At 43.7% G+C, this 12,873-nt stretch overlaps 1 protein-coding gene across 4 annotated transcripts in view; it reads left to right on the forward strand.

Moving 5' to 3' along the window:
• TRIM37 (tripartite motif containing 37) overlaps positions 1 to 12,669 on the forward strand; it is a 28,362-nt gene extending 15,693 nt beyond the window's left edge. Inside the window, exons 15-26 of one of the 4 annotated variants that reach the window (XR_009726954.1) lie at positions 70 to 282; positions 640 to 776; positions 1,465 to 1,562; positions 2,590 to 2,790; positions 4,844 to 5,155; positions 6,849 to 6,977; positions 7,910 to 8,096; positions 8,755 to 8,876; positions 9,279 to 9,387; positions 10,679 to 10,792; positions 11,543 to 11,627; positions 11,986 to 12,669. Coding sequence is in view for 3 of the 4 variants with exons in the window: in XM_061363568.1 (XP_061219552.1) it covers positions 70 to 282; positions 640 to 776; positions 1,465 to 1,562; positions 2,590 to 2,790; positions 4,844 to 5,155; positions 6,849 to 6,977; positions 7,910 to 8,096; positions 8,755 to 8,876; positions 10,640 to 10,792; positions 11,543 to 11,631 (1,641 nt within the window). In the remaining variant the exon portion in view is untranslated. Of the gene's footprint in view, positions 1 to 69; positions 283 to 639; positions 777 to 1,464; positions 1,563 to 2,589; positions 2,791 to 4,843; positions 5,156 to 6,848; positions 6,978 to 7,909; positions 8,097 to 8,754; positions 10,197 to 10,639; positions 10,793 to 11,542; positions 11,632 to 11,985 lie in introns of those variants that run through there. The other 3 variants (XM_061363568.1, XM_061363567.1, XM_061363566.1) reach the window with 3 other exon arrangements.
• Positions 12,670 to 12,873: the final 204 nt, after the last annotated feature.

Consider the following 12,873-nt stretch of genomic DNA (forward strand, 5'->3'; position numbering starts at 1 on the left):
ACTTGATTTGATGCTCCATTGTTGCCTTTTCTGTATATCCTTCTAATGTGTATCTTTCTGATATTTCAGAGGCTTGCCATTGAACTTTCCCGGACCCAGAAATCACGAGGCATTTCACCTCCAGACACTCATCTGAGTCCCCAGAATTATGATGGTCCAGAATCGAGATCAAAGAAATCTGGACAAAGCACTGAAGCACTGCTTGAGAATGTTGCTGCTCCAGGATTAGTGCGCGATAGCAAGGAAGAGGAGGAAGAGAAGATCCAGCATGAAGACTTTAATGTAGGAGTTGTCTTTTTCCTGGCTCTTTGTTTATGTGTAGCTTCTTGTGATAGGGTAGCAGTAGAGACGTAGGTGAACTTATGAATTGTGAATTAGATTTTATTATCCTCTGTGTGGAATTAGGAGACAACACGCTCAACAGCTAGCAGCGAGAGATGACACGAGAGAGATGCCAAAGCAGATCTAATTGATCCCACCACAAAAAAGTTTCCAAGTTTCAGTTTTCCAGCTGAAAAGTCCAGTTTCCCTGGGTTTTACCAGCTTTTACTGGGCTTTGAGACCCTCCTAATTCCTGTGTGATGCTCTGGGGACAGGGTTCCTCTTAGTAGCTTTTGGTTTGTTCTGTTTTTCCGGTAGCATGAGCTCTCTGATGGTGACTTGGATATAGATCTTGCTGGAGAAGATGAGGTAAACCACCTTGATGGCAGCAGCTCTTCAGCTAGTTCAACAGCAACTAGTAACACTGAAGAAAATGATATTGATGAAGAAACTATGTAAGTAACCTAAAGCCTTTCAAATCACCACCTTGTCTGACAGGTTAATCCTAATTCCAATGGAAACTGATGGATTTGCTGTAGCAAAGGGTGTGGGTAGACTCCAGTGTGATGTGAAGGCTGTTTCCTAATCTGCAAACAACATGAGCTGGTAGAGTTAACATTAAACACTGGAATTTTTGATCAGTTTGTTACCATCTTTCTGATCTCTTAATATTTTGTTTAGTGTTGTGTTCTGTTTGACAAGTGATAGTCTGTGAAGGTTCTTTCCCAAAACACTATTAAGGAATCTGGTTCTTCACTGTAACGAAAGAGAGGTTTGGTATTAGGAAGCGTTGTAGTAGTAGGAGAGTGATAATGAGGGCAGTTAAACTAGAAAATTTAAGGTTCTTAGCTGAGATTATGTCAGATCCTAAAATCTTCATTAAAGCACACGAATGTGTTGTAATACGTACAAATATAGAAGTTTGCAGGATCATGTTTTACAGTTTAGATATGTACGGCACTTTTGGACTCTTGGATAGCAAGTCAGTCACCCTTTGTTTTTATTTGTTCAGTTTACGTAGCTTGGGATGCAGAAAATACTATTTACTGTGTTTAATGTTTTCAAGGTATGTGCCATAATGTCTAAGAAGAGCTGAAAAAGGTGAGTAATTATTATTTCTTTTTTTCCACCCTGTCATCTAAGGTCTGGAGAAAATGACGTGGAATATAGCAGCAATATGGAGTTGGAAGAAGGCGATCTCATGGAGGATGCAGCGGCTGCTGCTAGTCCTGGAGCATCAGGTATGAAAAACAGCCTTCAGAATTCCCATATATGCAAAATGCTGCTGGATTCCTCTTCTGTTCTTGGAAGTGACGCCAAGCTGCGTGTTCTGCAGGCATTTCTATTTTTGGAAATGCTGCATCATGTGGTTCATACTGATTATTGCAGTGTAGCAGAAATGTTTCATTGGCTCAATAGAGAAAGGGGGAGAAATCTTCTGAATGTGCTTGTTTAAAAAATTATGCATAAGTTTAGAGGGAGGTTTTTCTGCATCTTGAAACCCCTTCCATTCTGATCAAAAGTAGCCTGATGAACAGTTTGTACTGATGCCTCTGAATGTGTGACACGTTCACATGGGTTTTAGTGCACTGTAAAACTTGAAGGATGTGGAGGGAATTAAATGAAGAATCCTTAGAAGTCAAGCAGAAATACATTGTAAATGCAGTAATGAAAAGGTGCTCTAAGATTACTTGAAGCCTAGAGATGATTATAGCCCAAATTAGCCATAGGTTGGTAAGATTCTGAAAGAAATATGTGTATATGGAGTGTATTTGTTTATAGCAAAGATATTGGAAGTGGTGTTCACTGGCAGTGATGTTTGTGCTGCTGTGGGAGTGTTTGAAAGACCCAGTTCCTTAACTGTGCTGCTTTTAGCTGCTGTTTTGAAGGTACTTGAAAATTTCTTGTGAGCTAGAAAGCTGAGGGACATGCCTATTACCTTCTGAAAGGCTGGCTGTTAGAGCAGGAGCACAGTGTAGAGCAGGAGCACAGTAGAAACAGCATTCATTTAGGAGGTTTTAGAAAGTAATTTTTAACAGCATTTGTGAAAGCTGGCACAGTCTCTTCACTTGAGCCTCTTGCATTTACCTGCTTGTGCTGTTTTCAAGTCTGAGTGCAAGTACTGTCAGCAGAATAAATGCTCTTTGTATTGATTTGTTTACCAGTCTATCTATGAAGAGAGTTGCATAAAGGGTATGAAGTGTACAGGAGCTAATGTGTCACCTGTGTCCTGTGTATACACACTCTTTCTCTATAACTCTTCCTTAGGTACTAGCCACAGCTACATCAGTGCAAGTGGAAGACCTTCAAGGCGGGGAGGAAGTGCCCTAGGCTCAACAGCCAGTAGCACTTTACTAGATATAGATCCCTTAATTTTAATCCACTTGCTGGATCTGAAAGATAGAAGTGGAATGGAAAACCTCTGGGGCCTTCAGCCACGTCCACCTCCCTCTCTTCTGCAGAATAGAGGTAACTGTACATCTGATACACATTCTGATTTAATTCCAACCTGGAAGTGTCTCTGGCAAGGCAGTCCCAGAGTTAGAAGCAGATTTGAGGAGGGAGTAAAAAAGGGATGACAGGCAGCCCTTTTCATGGAAAGCTACACTTCCATATCCTTATCTGGGCTCATCAGAATGCTGCATCCTGCTGCCTCCTCACATGTTCTTTGCCTTAATGGTTGACCTCAGCTTGAGAACACAGGGTGACTCAACTGGAAACAGAAGTGTGTATCGGGAAGGGCCTTCTCATCTTTCCTTGAGGAATGTGACTGAACCCTTGGCTGTTTCGTTTAGCAACCTTGTAGAGATGCAGTTCATGCAGCTTCTTTGACTGCAAATGTGGGAGATGAACGAAAGGTCCTTTTCTAGAAGGGGTTAGCGCTGAGAGACAAAACAGCACAAAATGGCTGTCAGCTGCGGAAGTAGTTAACACCTCTCGCCTCACAGAGTTTGTACACTTGGTGGCTGAGAGTACGAAGAGCAATTTATACTGATAAGAAGTAAATCCTGGAATTTGCTTTCATATGAAAAAGGCATTTAGACCCAAACTAGGAAAAATGTGTGTGGTAATGAAGCTGGAAAAGCACATGTGGAAGAAACATGGATCAAACTATTGGGAGCCAAAAACAGTGATGGTATTTAAATAATTGAAGACTCGGAAGAGAGTCTGTGGTACAGTTAAGACCATTCAACCAAAAGAACGATTAACTTCATGTGCAGCAAAAGCAGTTAGCTGTCAATTCCAGCACCCCTGGCTGTTGCTGAAGGCTGCTTACTAGCGAAGAATTAAAATTAGATCAAACCTCAGTGATACATTTATCATGATTAACACTTACTTGAATGTAGCTGGCCCACTACCACAACATTTTATTTCAGGTTATTCTGAAACAACCGTTTGGTGACTTGATAGAACAGAAGAGAAATAATAATGGTCCATTTGCTCCAAACTCTTGCTTTGGCTGCAGCGATGACATTGCTGATAGTGAATCTAAAAGCTGGCTCAAATTATTTGTTCCTTTGTGATTAGCTTTTAAAATGTTGCCATGTAAACAGTCACATGAGTTTTCAGCTGAACATAACCCATGCTTCCAAACACGGAAGTCCCTTCTGTGAGTACAAAAAGGGGAGGCAGCACATGAACCCTAAGTCTCAGTTCTGTTCTGGCTGGAAAAAGGCTGAGACAAAAGGACCTTAGGCGTGGGCGTTGCATTTGATGCTGTCCTGCTTGAGCAAGATTAAGGTCTGTTGTATTAAATGGCTTCCTTGTCAACTTCAGCTACTCACTGCACTGATGAAATTGTCAGTTTTGCTGAGGTTCCCTTAAGGTTTGACTGTTCCCAGAGCTTATTCAGGTCAGTCAACTAAAGGAAAGCTGCTACTACATTTGGATTTTGACAGACTTCACCTCCTAAGGTGAGGGTTTTCAAGAGCCACTTGGCTTTATGGCTTGAACAGCTGAATTTGCAGTGAAACACAGAATTCATAATGGTTCAAATAAACATCAAATGTGATCTAATTCTGGCTGAGCAGCACACAGGCTTACTTGGGTATTAGCTGCTCAACCTGATCTTCTGGTGTTAGGTACTTAAGGGGATTCCTTGCCCAGTTGCACATTTCTGTGAGTTCTCTATGTTAATGGGGTCTTGTGTTGGTGGTATGAGAACCTTAGATAGGCATTCAGCAAATGTTACAGAAACGTGTAACAAATTTGACTGGCATCCAGGCTTGTGAACTGAAGCTGGTCTGGCAACATAGAGGAGCAGCTGGGTTGTCATCCAAATTCATGCATTAGTATTGGAAGCCTTGCTTCTTCCAGCCAGCATGTTCTGGTGTCTTCTTCTATGAGAGGCAGGGAATGGAAACCTGGGCTGGTAGTTGTGCAGTGCGCAATGGTGCAAGAATGTCTGTCCCTCATTTTTATAGCGGGGCAAAAGGTAGAATTCTTACAGCTGCTAGAAATAACTGTCTGTGTTTATTTGACAACATTACTTACCTGTTGTGTTAAATTTCCTTTGGTAAAGCATCATCCTATTCTCTAAAAGATCGAGACCAGCGGAGACACCAGGCGATGTGGCGCGTGCCCCCTGACTTGAAGATGCTGAAAAGGCTCAAAACGCAGATGGCTGAAGTTCGAAGCAAAATGTCTGATGTGAAAAACCAGCTGTCAGAAGTGAGAAGCAGCAACCCTGGCTCGTGTGATGGGCAGCCCACCTTCTTCTCCATTGAGCAGGGCGCTTTAGCTGCCTGTGGAACGGAAAGCTGCAGCAAGCTGCAAGAAATAGGAATGGAGCTACTGACAAAGTCTTCAGTTACCAGTTGTTACATAAGGAATTGTAAGTGCATTAAATGTCACCCTTACAATGTTGGTTGTATAGGTGGTTTTATATATCCAGGCATCTGAAATAGACTTCTTATAGTTACTCATGCTCAAGTTCAGCTATAAGAATACAGAAGCCTAAAACTTGCACTGCCTTACTTTCAGTAAATGTTAGTAATGTAATTTTACTAAACATTTTTAGTAAACATTTCAGTGAATGTTACTGAAGCTGGCTTCAGCCTTTCTTGATAAAAGCACCAAAGCTTTTTCTCCACAGCCAGTAACACACCTAATGCAGTGAGAGTAAACTTCTTAGTAAACTTCAGAGTTCTGAAGTTTAATCCTGTATTGAATTGATCCTACCTGAAGGTCATTTCCTGTTGACTGCTGCTCTGTATCTGGCCCATCTAGGAACTTGAGGATGTTTCCTGATGCTTGCCAGTGAATAAAATTAAAACATTCCAGATCTGTTATACTTTAATAACTTGAAATCTTGCCAAGGCTCCCCTGGAAAGGCTTTGCCTTTTGACAGGTAACCTCTTTCAGAGAAGGCCCTCTCTGTTCAGGTCCTGTCACTGGGTCTTGGTGGCAGAGCTGGTAAGCCAGTTTGGAATTTTTTGGATGCCAGCATGAAGGCTATGCAAGTACTCTGCTGCTTATGATCCTGAATAAAAGCACTGGCTGTTAATTCTCTCTCAACTTCCCTGTTGTCTGGGAGAGATGATTTTGCAGCCTTCTGAGTTTTGATTCAAGTTATTACTTGAATCATTTTGGACCCAAGATGAGTAACAAGTACATTATACACACAAGCAGACTAAAGAACTGATAGAACAGTTCTATTTCTCTCCATCCCTTTTAGTACTGACCTGCAAAACAGCTTTTGCAGCTCCAGCAAATATCTGTTCTGTATTTCGTCAGTCCCACAGAGCAGAGAATTTCTTCTCTGAAAGTTAAAGTTTGGAGCCCTGAACTCTGCCATCAATAAGATGTGGAAGGCTCAGCCCACTATAATGGAAGTGCTAGCTTTTGTTTGTTGTGTGGTTTTTAATGCCACCTCTTTCTTTAGCAGTTGCCTCATTCCTCAAAAGTTATTAAGGCACCGGGTAGGAGGAGAGGATTAGGCTTGTGGTGCTCTGTAAAACAGGAGCAGTCTTCTGGTTTTGAAGCCTGGATCCCACACCTCCAAGGGGTGACTGCAGAACTTGGATTTGCTGTTCCAGTTAGCGTTGCTCTGTTCCTCTACCTGGAGGAGTTTCTGTGGCAGGATCCACAGTATCATGTGCTCCAAGAACGGTTCATTTAGGAAGTGGTAAACTCTGAGAGTCCCATAACCTGTCTCTCACTCTTGCTTTCAAGGTCCTTTGTTACCCTCTACTTTGAATTTAAGAGCTGAAGGGATGGTTTGGGCTCCCCTTAATCCTTTGCACTCTCATCATGATGACTGAAAGAATCTGGATAGTGGCTTTCTTAAGGGCATCTTGGTGTAAGGCAAGTGAACATTACTTTGTATAGTCTTGGTCACATCTATAACTAGCCAAGCTTCCCTCTAGCTCATGTCTTTGACAGGAAAGATGAGGAATGAGTTTTGTGCAAGACTGGGAGTTAATAAGCATAGAGACTAAAATGAAGCTTAACTTGACTTAAGCAGAAAGGCAGAGTGCTGCAGCACTCTGACTGAACACTTGTCACATCTGAACATATTTTTGCAGCTGCAAGTAAGAAAAGTAACTCACCCAAGACTATTCGCTCTGGAGCAGCAGGCAGCCTGTCTTTACGGAGAGCTATGGACTGTGTGGATAGCAGTCTTCGCTTAAAGGGAGACATTCAAACTTCTGAAGGTAAGCATCTTTCTTTGTGAGATGGGGGGCATCTCAGCATCTCACGTACAAAAGCTTTTCAAGAAGTCTTACTTGGCAGCTGATGTTTCCCTGAGACTTGGCTGGATCCTTTCTCGAATATAGTTAATGATATTGTACGTTTGGTAGCTGATCTATGAAAGAGAACCTCGCAGATGACTTGCAGAACCTAAATATGTGTGTTAACAAGTACTGATCTCTGAAGATGTTTCAGGAACTAACTATAGTGAGAATCATAGATCAAAAGTACTGACCCATGTTTAAATTTTTATTTGCCTTAAAGGGAATTCAAGAAAACCCCACATACATGTGAGAAAGAGTATTGATACTGTGGCCTCTGAGTTTTAAGGTGCCCTTCCTTGAGTGGTAGTGAAATATCTAACACAGGACTTGTGTTTTGCCCCTTTTAAGTGTTCTGAGGAGGAGTGGAGTACCAAAGTTGTTTTCCTACAATGCTAAATGGATAAAGAAGGCTTGGGTGGGAAACTGAAAAATGCCAGAGAGTCATTTAGATGGTGTAATTATAACCTGTGCACACAGTTTCACCCTTGTCCAAGGCTTGAAAGGCTGCAACTTCACACTCATAGCTGGGGAAAATGACAGTGAGGAGAGTGTCTGTTACTAGAAGATAAATAGAAGATAAGTTTTAATTACACAATGTGGGGAAGGATTCGTCTATAGTCTCCCATCAGAAATGGTGGCTGAAACAAAAGCTCTGTGTGATGAGAGAGTGGGTATACCAGATGGTTTGTGTTGCCCGTATGTTCACTTGAAACTGTAAGGTTTTAAGCATGAGGGTGGGGCAGGTGTGCTTGTGTCTACATGTGTTTGGAACCAAGCTGGTGCTGTGAAACAGCTGGGTGTTCAGCTTCTTGAAATAAGGCTCGAGATGCTCAGTTTTCCCCTTTTCTCAGGTGGCGTAGGGAGCTCCAAGTTGAGTGGTCGGCACCATTCTGCCAGGGCCCTGGCTAACAGCAGTGTTCCCGAGTCACTGCCAAAGACAGAGGAGAGGACTTGTGATGGTTCAGATTCTGATATGGGAGTTTCTGGCTTAAATGGCTTAGCTGCTGTAGAGAAGACGAGGAAAGTTGGTGCTCTAGGGTAAGTATTTGTTCTCTTTTCCTCTTGTTATCTCCTCACCCACCTTTCCTTGATCTAGGAAGAAAGACACCAATCAACTAAACCCAGGTGCTTGTAGCATGGAAGAGAAATTCCTTTGAAGTTTATTTGGTTGCTGCTGTTCCCTCTGGGTATCAATTTTTAGTTTAATAACTAGTTCACAAGTAATTTTATTTTATATTTTATTTTATTTAATTTCGATCAGCTGTGGATGCGGTCTGACACTCAGATTGGGAAGGCAGGCCCATCCGTATTCCCACTATTCCTTGCAAAATATCCTCTAACTGAAATCTACAACTTACGTTTTTTTCGGTTAAGATGGTATTTTTCACTTTGACTCTAGTTTTTCAGCAATTTCATAACAACTCTCTGTTGGCTGACAAAGCAAAGTGCCATGGGAGTATTCAGGGGTTTGGGTTTTTTTTCTGAATACCTGGAATCACAATTTTTGGGAAATATTTGTAAACTTTTCCAGGTTTATTTTGTGAAGATGTTAAATATTTCTGCATCAATCCAAGCTGGAAGTTTAAGTGGGTATGCAAGAAAGTTAAACAATGAGTAAAACTAGAAGTGGGACTAGAAGGATTAAAGCTGAATCTCTAACATGAGTTTTTCTACTTCTCCTCAATTCTCCATTAAGGTCAACTTCTAAAGGGTGTTGTACAGAAGGAGCCCAGTCAGGTGGTCTGGAGAGCAGCTCTGACACGGGTGACCTACAGGCTGTCCTTTCTGAGGGGGCTTCTGCAGGGCCAGAAGAAGAAGGTAAATTAAATGTTGTAGAGGGCAAATGTAGTTTGACAACACACCAGTCTGGGATGACCCATTTCTGTAATAGGCATGGTTGGAAGGGGAAAGGAAAAGTGGAAGAAAAAAACCCCTCCATCAAACCCAAAGTGTGTTTTCATGGCAGTTGACCTTTGCTGTAACAATTGGCAGTTATAGTGTGAATCTGAATGAGGAGTGAATATCTCTGTGTCACCTCTGTCTGGGGAGAAATGGCAATGGGACAGTGCAGCAGGCAAAGACTCGGTGCCATTGCATGGGGCCATCTGTTTCTCTGGACTCCTACTTGCTTTTCATACCTCTTAATAGGGCTCCAGGTCTTTGCTTTGGTGTTCAGTTGCACGGCCTTGAAAACAATTTCTTATCTAATTAAAATAGCAGTCAGTGACCTTGGCTTTTAAGCCTGCTGCCGTCAGGGACAACACGTTGGTAACTACCTCCACGTCTGCACTAGAATCTCTCCAACACTTCATTCGTGTCGGGTGCTGTGGTACGTAAGCCAGTTTCCTTAGAGACTTGGAGGAAACTTTTCCCCCTCCCTTCCTGCATCCTTTCCATGCTGGAAAAAATATTATTGCATTTTTTTTCTTTTTTGAAAGTCCACACAGGAGAGTTTTTCTTATCTTGCTAAAACTCTGCTGCCTTCCACCCCTGCACTAATTTGAATTTCAATGACTGAATTGTAGCGCAAAGCCTATATTAAGGTGCCAGCATCCATCTCTAGCTGCAGTGTGCAATATTGTGTAGGAGTTGGCATTTACAGAAGGTCTCTCAGTGACAAAACTGAATTTCTGCTCTTAGTCACTGCAGTGTGATCGTGATGCGCTCCCGCAGCTCTGCTATTATAGCAGAGAACCTAATAGGAAAATGTTTTAAGAACTGAAATACTTCATTGTTAAAAACCCCAGGAAACAAACTTTACTTTTTTTTTTATTTCCTTTCAGAGGAGAAACTACGGTAGAGCTGGTATCTCAATTCACTTTACTTGCTTTTTCTTAGCAATGAGTATCAACTCTTAAGAAGTGAAAGAGCAGAGCAAACCCCTTCCATCTCCCACCAAACTGCAAAAAGGAGCATGTTCACCTCTGCCAGTGCCTGCTCAATGTTTGGCAAAACAAAAGAAACCACCTTGATTATTAACTACTGTGGTTCTTTTTGTAGGGAAACCAGGGTTTTTTTCTGCCTGAGACTTGAGCAGACTATTGCTGCTTGAAAGGTGTGGTGTGTGGGTACACCTGCTCCATGGGTCATGCTACCTCTGAACTGTTAAAGACCTGCTCTAGTGGAAGGTGTTCCTGCTTATGGCAGGGGTTTGGAACTGGATGAGCTTAAAGGTCCCTTCCAACCCATCCATTGTAGGATTCGGGGGGGGGGGGAAAGCTACTTTTATTTTCTGTCCTCATTGGAGAGGTGAGCAGAGCAGCTGGCAGTGGAGCACAGCTCAGGCAGGAAGGGGCTGCAGGCAACCAATCCTGCCTCAGCTGGTGACATGCTGAAACTCCTCCTCTTGTGCCAAACAGCAGAATGAGGGCATTCCCAAAGCTGGTACCTGGTGTTCTGTTCAGTCCCTTAGTGTTTTGGTAAATGTATCTGGCTCTGAACGTGCTCCTTCTCTTGTTCTCCTGCCAGCTCTTGGGATTTGATACTCGTTGCTCTCACATGTGAAAACATTGAACACTTCAGTCACATTGGTCTTGCTGCCATCATTTTTGGCTTGTGGGTCTTTTTGGGTTTTTTCACAGCTGGGGTATGTCAGAAGCATGTCCTTCATCTCCTACCAGGAATGAGCAGTGACAGCGACATTGAATGTGACACAGAAAATGAAGAGCAGGAAGATGGTGCCTCTGCCTCAGCGGGGTTTAACCAGGCCTTCTCAGTCCAGTCCTCCAGTGAAGGTAGGAGTGACTGGGGAGCCCACCTCTGCTGCTGCCGTGCTGGATGCTGCCAGAGCAGAGGCTGCTGAAGGTGCTGTTAGGGTATCAATACTCAAGCAAGTGCCAGGGAGATCTGGAACTCCTCTCTTGGGATCCTAATAAACAGATCTTTCTGTCCCTGAGAAGTCAGGGAGGTGCTGGAAAACCCAGAGCTCCTGTTCTTCTGGCTTGCAACTCCCTGCACACTAGGACAGGTGCTATATGTCAGCTCTTTTCAGGGAGGTAACTGCTGCCCTAGATGTGGATTTGCATCTTCCTTGGCAGGAATGTGCTTTGAGCACTTCAGTGTAGTTTCCAAAACTCATCTCATGCTTTGAAAAGCTTTAACCTTCTGATCAAATTAAAAGTTGTGAGGTGACAGCTGATGCTGGATGAGGTTGGCTTCTGGTTGAATAAGCATCCCACGGTGCAGTAGCAGCATGGCCAAACAACTTGCCTCTGTAATTGGAGTTTGCTGCTTTTCTGTGTGTCTGCAGCAGGCACTAAAACCCCAGCTCATGGGAAAGAATCACAACATTGTTCATATCTGTGCTTGACTTAGAGCTATCTTAAATAAAAGCCCCTGGGGCAGTTTTAACTCAGTGTCAAGTGCATTGTGTGCCAGTATACTGGGGATGAAGTACCACACAGCAGACTCTGCCAGTAGCAGAACGTTCATTTGCTCTGTTCCAGTTGCTCTTCTGGTAATGGATGCTGGTTCTTTGGTTTCAGCATCGGAGCAGTGTGCAGCATTCCCAGAGGGTGACCAAGCCGGTCCTGATGATCTCAGCTTTGCTACTGGAGAAGACAGCACCAGGTAAGGGTAGCTGCTTGGCCTGCAAGGTGGTGGTAGCCCTGGGGTTGCTCCTTCCCTGTACTGCATCTCAGGTTTGCAGTGATGAGGGGCAGGTTCACCTCACTGGTGATGGACAGGCAGGTGCTGGGGCTCTTTCCTGGCTTCCCCAGGGCTATGTTGCTTTTCAAGGCAGTCTGTAGCCACTGTGCAGTGCCATGGGAGGGCTGGCTGGGTTTGCACTGCAGTGTAATGTCAGTAGAAGACTCTTGACTGGATTTAAGTACCTGGCGTGAAGTTTTGGTTCATAAGACCTTGCTTGAAGCCCTAAAACTGTCCTTTACATGTCGGTTTCACTGACAGCTGATTCTCTTTGGAGCAGGTAGAGAACACGTTCAGGGCCTGAAGACCTGTGGCTCATGTCCTTGGGAAGAGGGGCGTTGATTCGCTGGAGCTTAGCCCAAGGCTGTTATTCGTGGCTGTGAGCACACTGCGTTCTGTCCAGCACCCTCATGTGGTTCTTCTACAGTTGTCTTAACCCAGTTACTGGGGTGAAGTGACCTTTGGAGGTCTTACACTAATGTCTGCATTCCTGCTGGCTCTGTCAGCTCACATGCTCTTAAAAGGTGCCCCAGAGGTGCTGAAGCCCCATTTCAGGCTGCTGCTGCCCTGTGGCGTTGCTGGGCCAACCGTGAGTATGTGACTGTCCTCAGTTAAAATGGTGTGAGTGGGTTGTGCAAGGCTGCTGAAGCTGGCAGATGGGATGGATGGAGTTGGGGTGAAGCAGCTGCTGTTTTCCTCAGTCATGACGTGGACCACCTGAACCCACCACCACCCTCTGCCACAGCGTGTTGTGTTCTGAGCTGCTAAACTATGTGTGATGCTATGGTGAAAGCCAAATGCCTGGTCAGTGACAAAGCATGAGTAACTGTCACCGTTCTTGTCCATGTCTCTGCTGGCTGTACCAGTGTTCCTGTCTGAGTGTTCCACAGTGTAAGTAAGTGCTGTACAACTCCTAGTTTCAAACTGTTTGCACTTTGTTAATAAAATGAATGTTGAAATATGATGTGATGTTTGAGGTGTTTGTGTATAAGTACCGCGGTAGAGCATGTCAGTGAGTAGAATGCTGCTGCCTTGACCTTCTCCAAGGAGAACACTTGCCTGTCATGAGCTGGTCACCCTTTTCCCGAATTGCTCAATGAAAAGTGCTTAAACCCACCTGGGATTTGTAAGGCTGTGATGTTCTAGAACCTCCTATACTCAAATATTA

Source organism: Neopsephotus bourkii, unplaced genomic scaffold (assembly GCF_033783945.1).
Source record: "Neopsephotus bourkii isolate Nb327-2 ecotype Australia unplaced genomic scaffold, CSIRO-AGI_Nbou_v1 NB_1154, whole genome shotgun sequence".
In the NCBI taxonomy this organism is placed as follows: Eukaryota; Metazoa; Chordata; class Aves; order Psittaciformes; family Psittacidae; genus Neopsephotus; species Neopsephotus bourkii.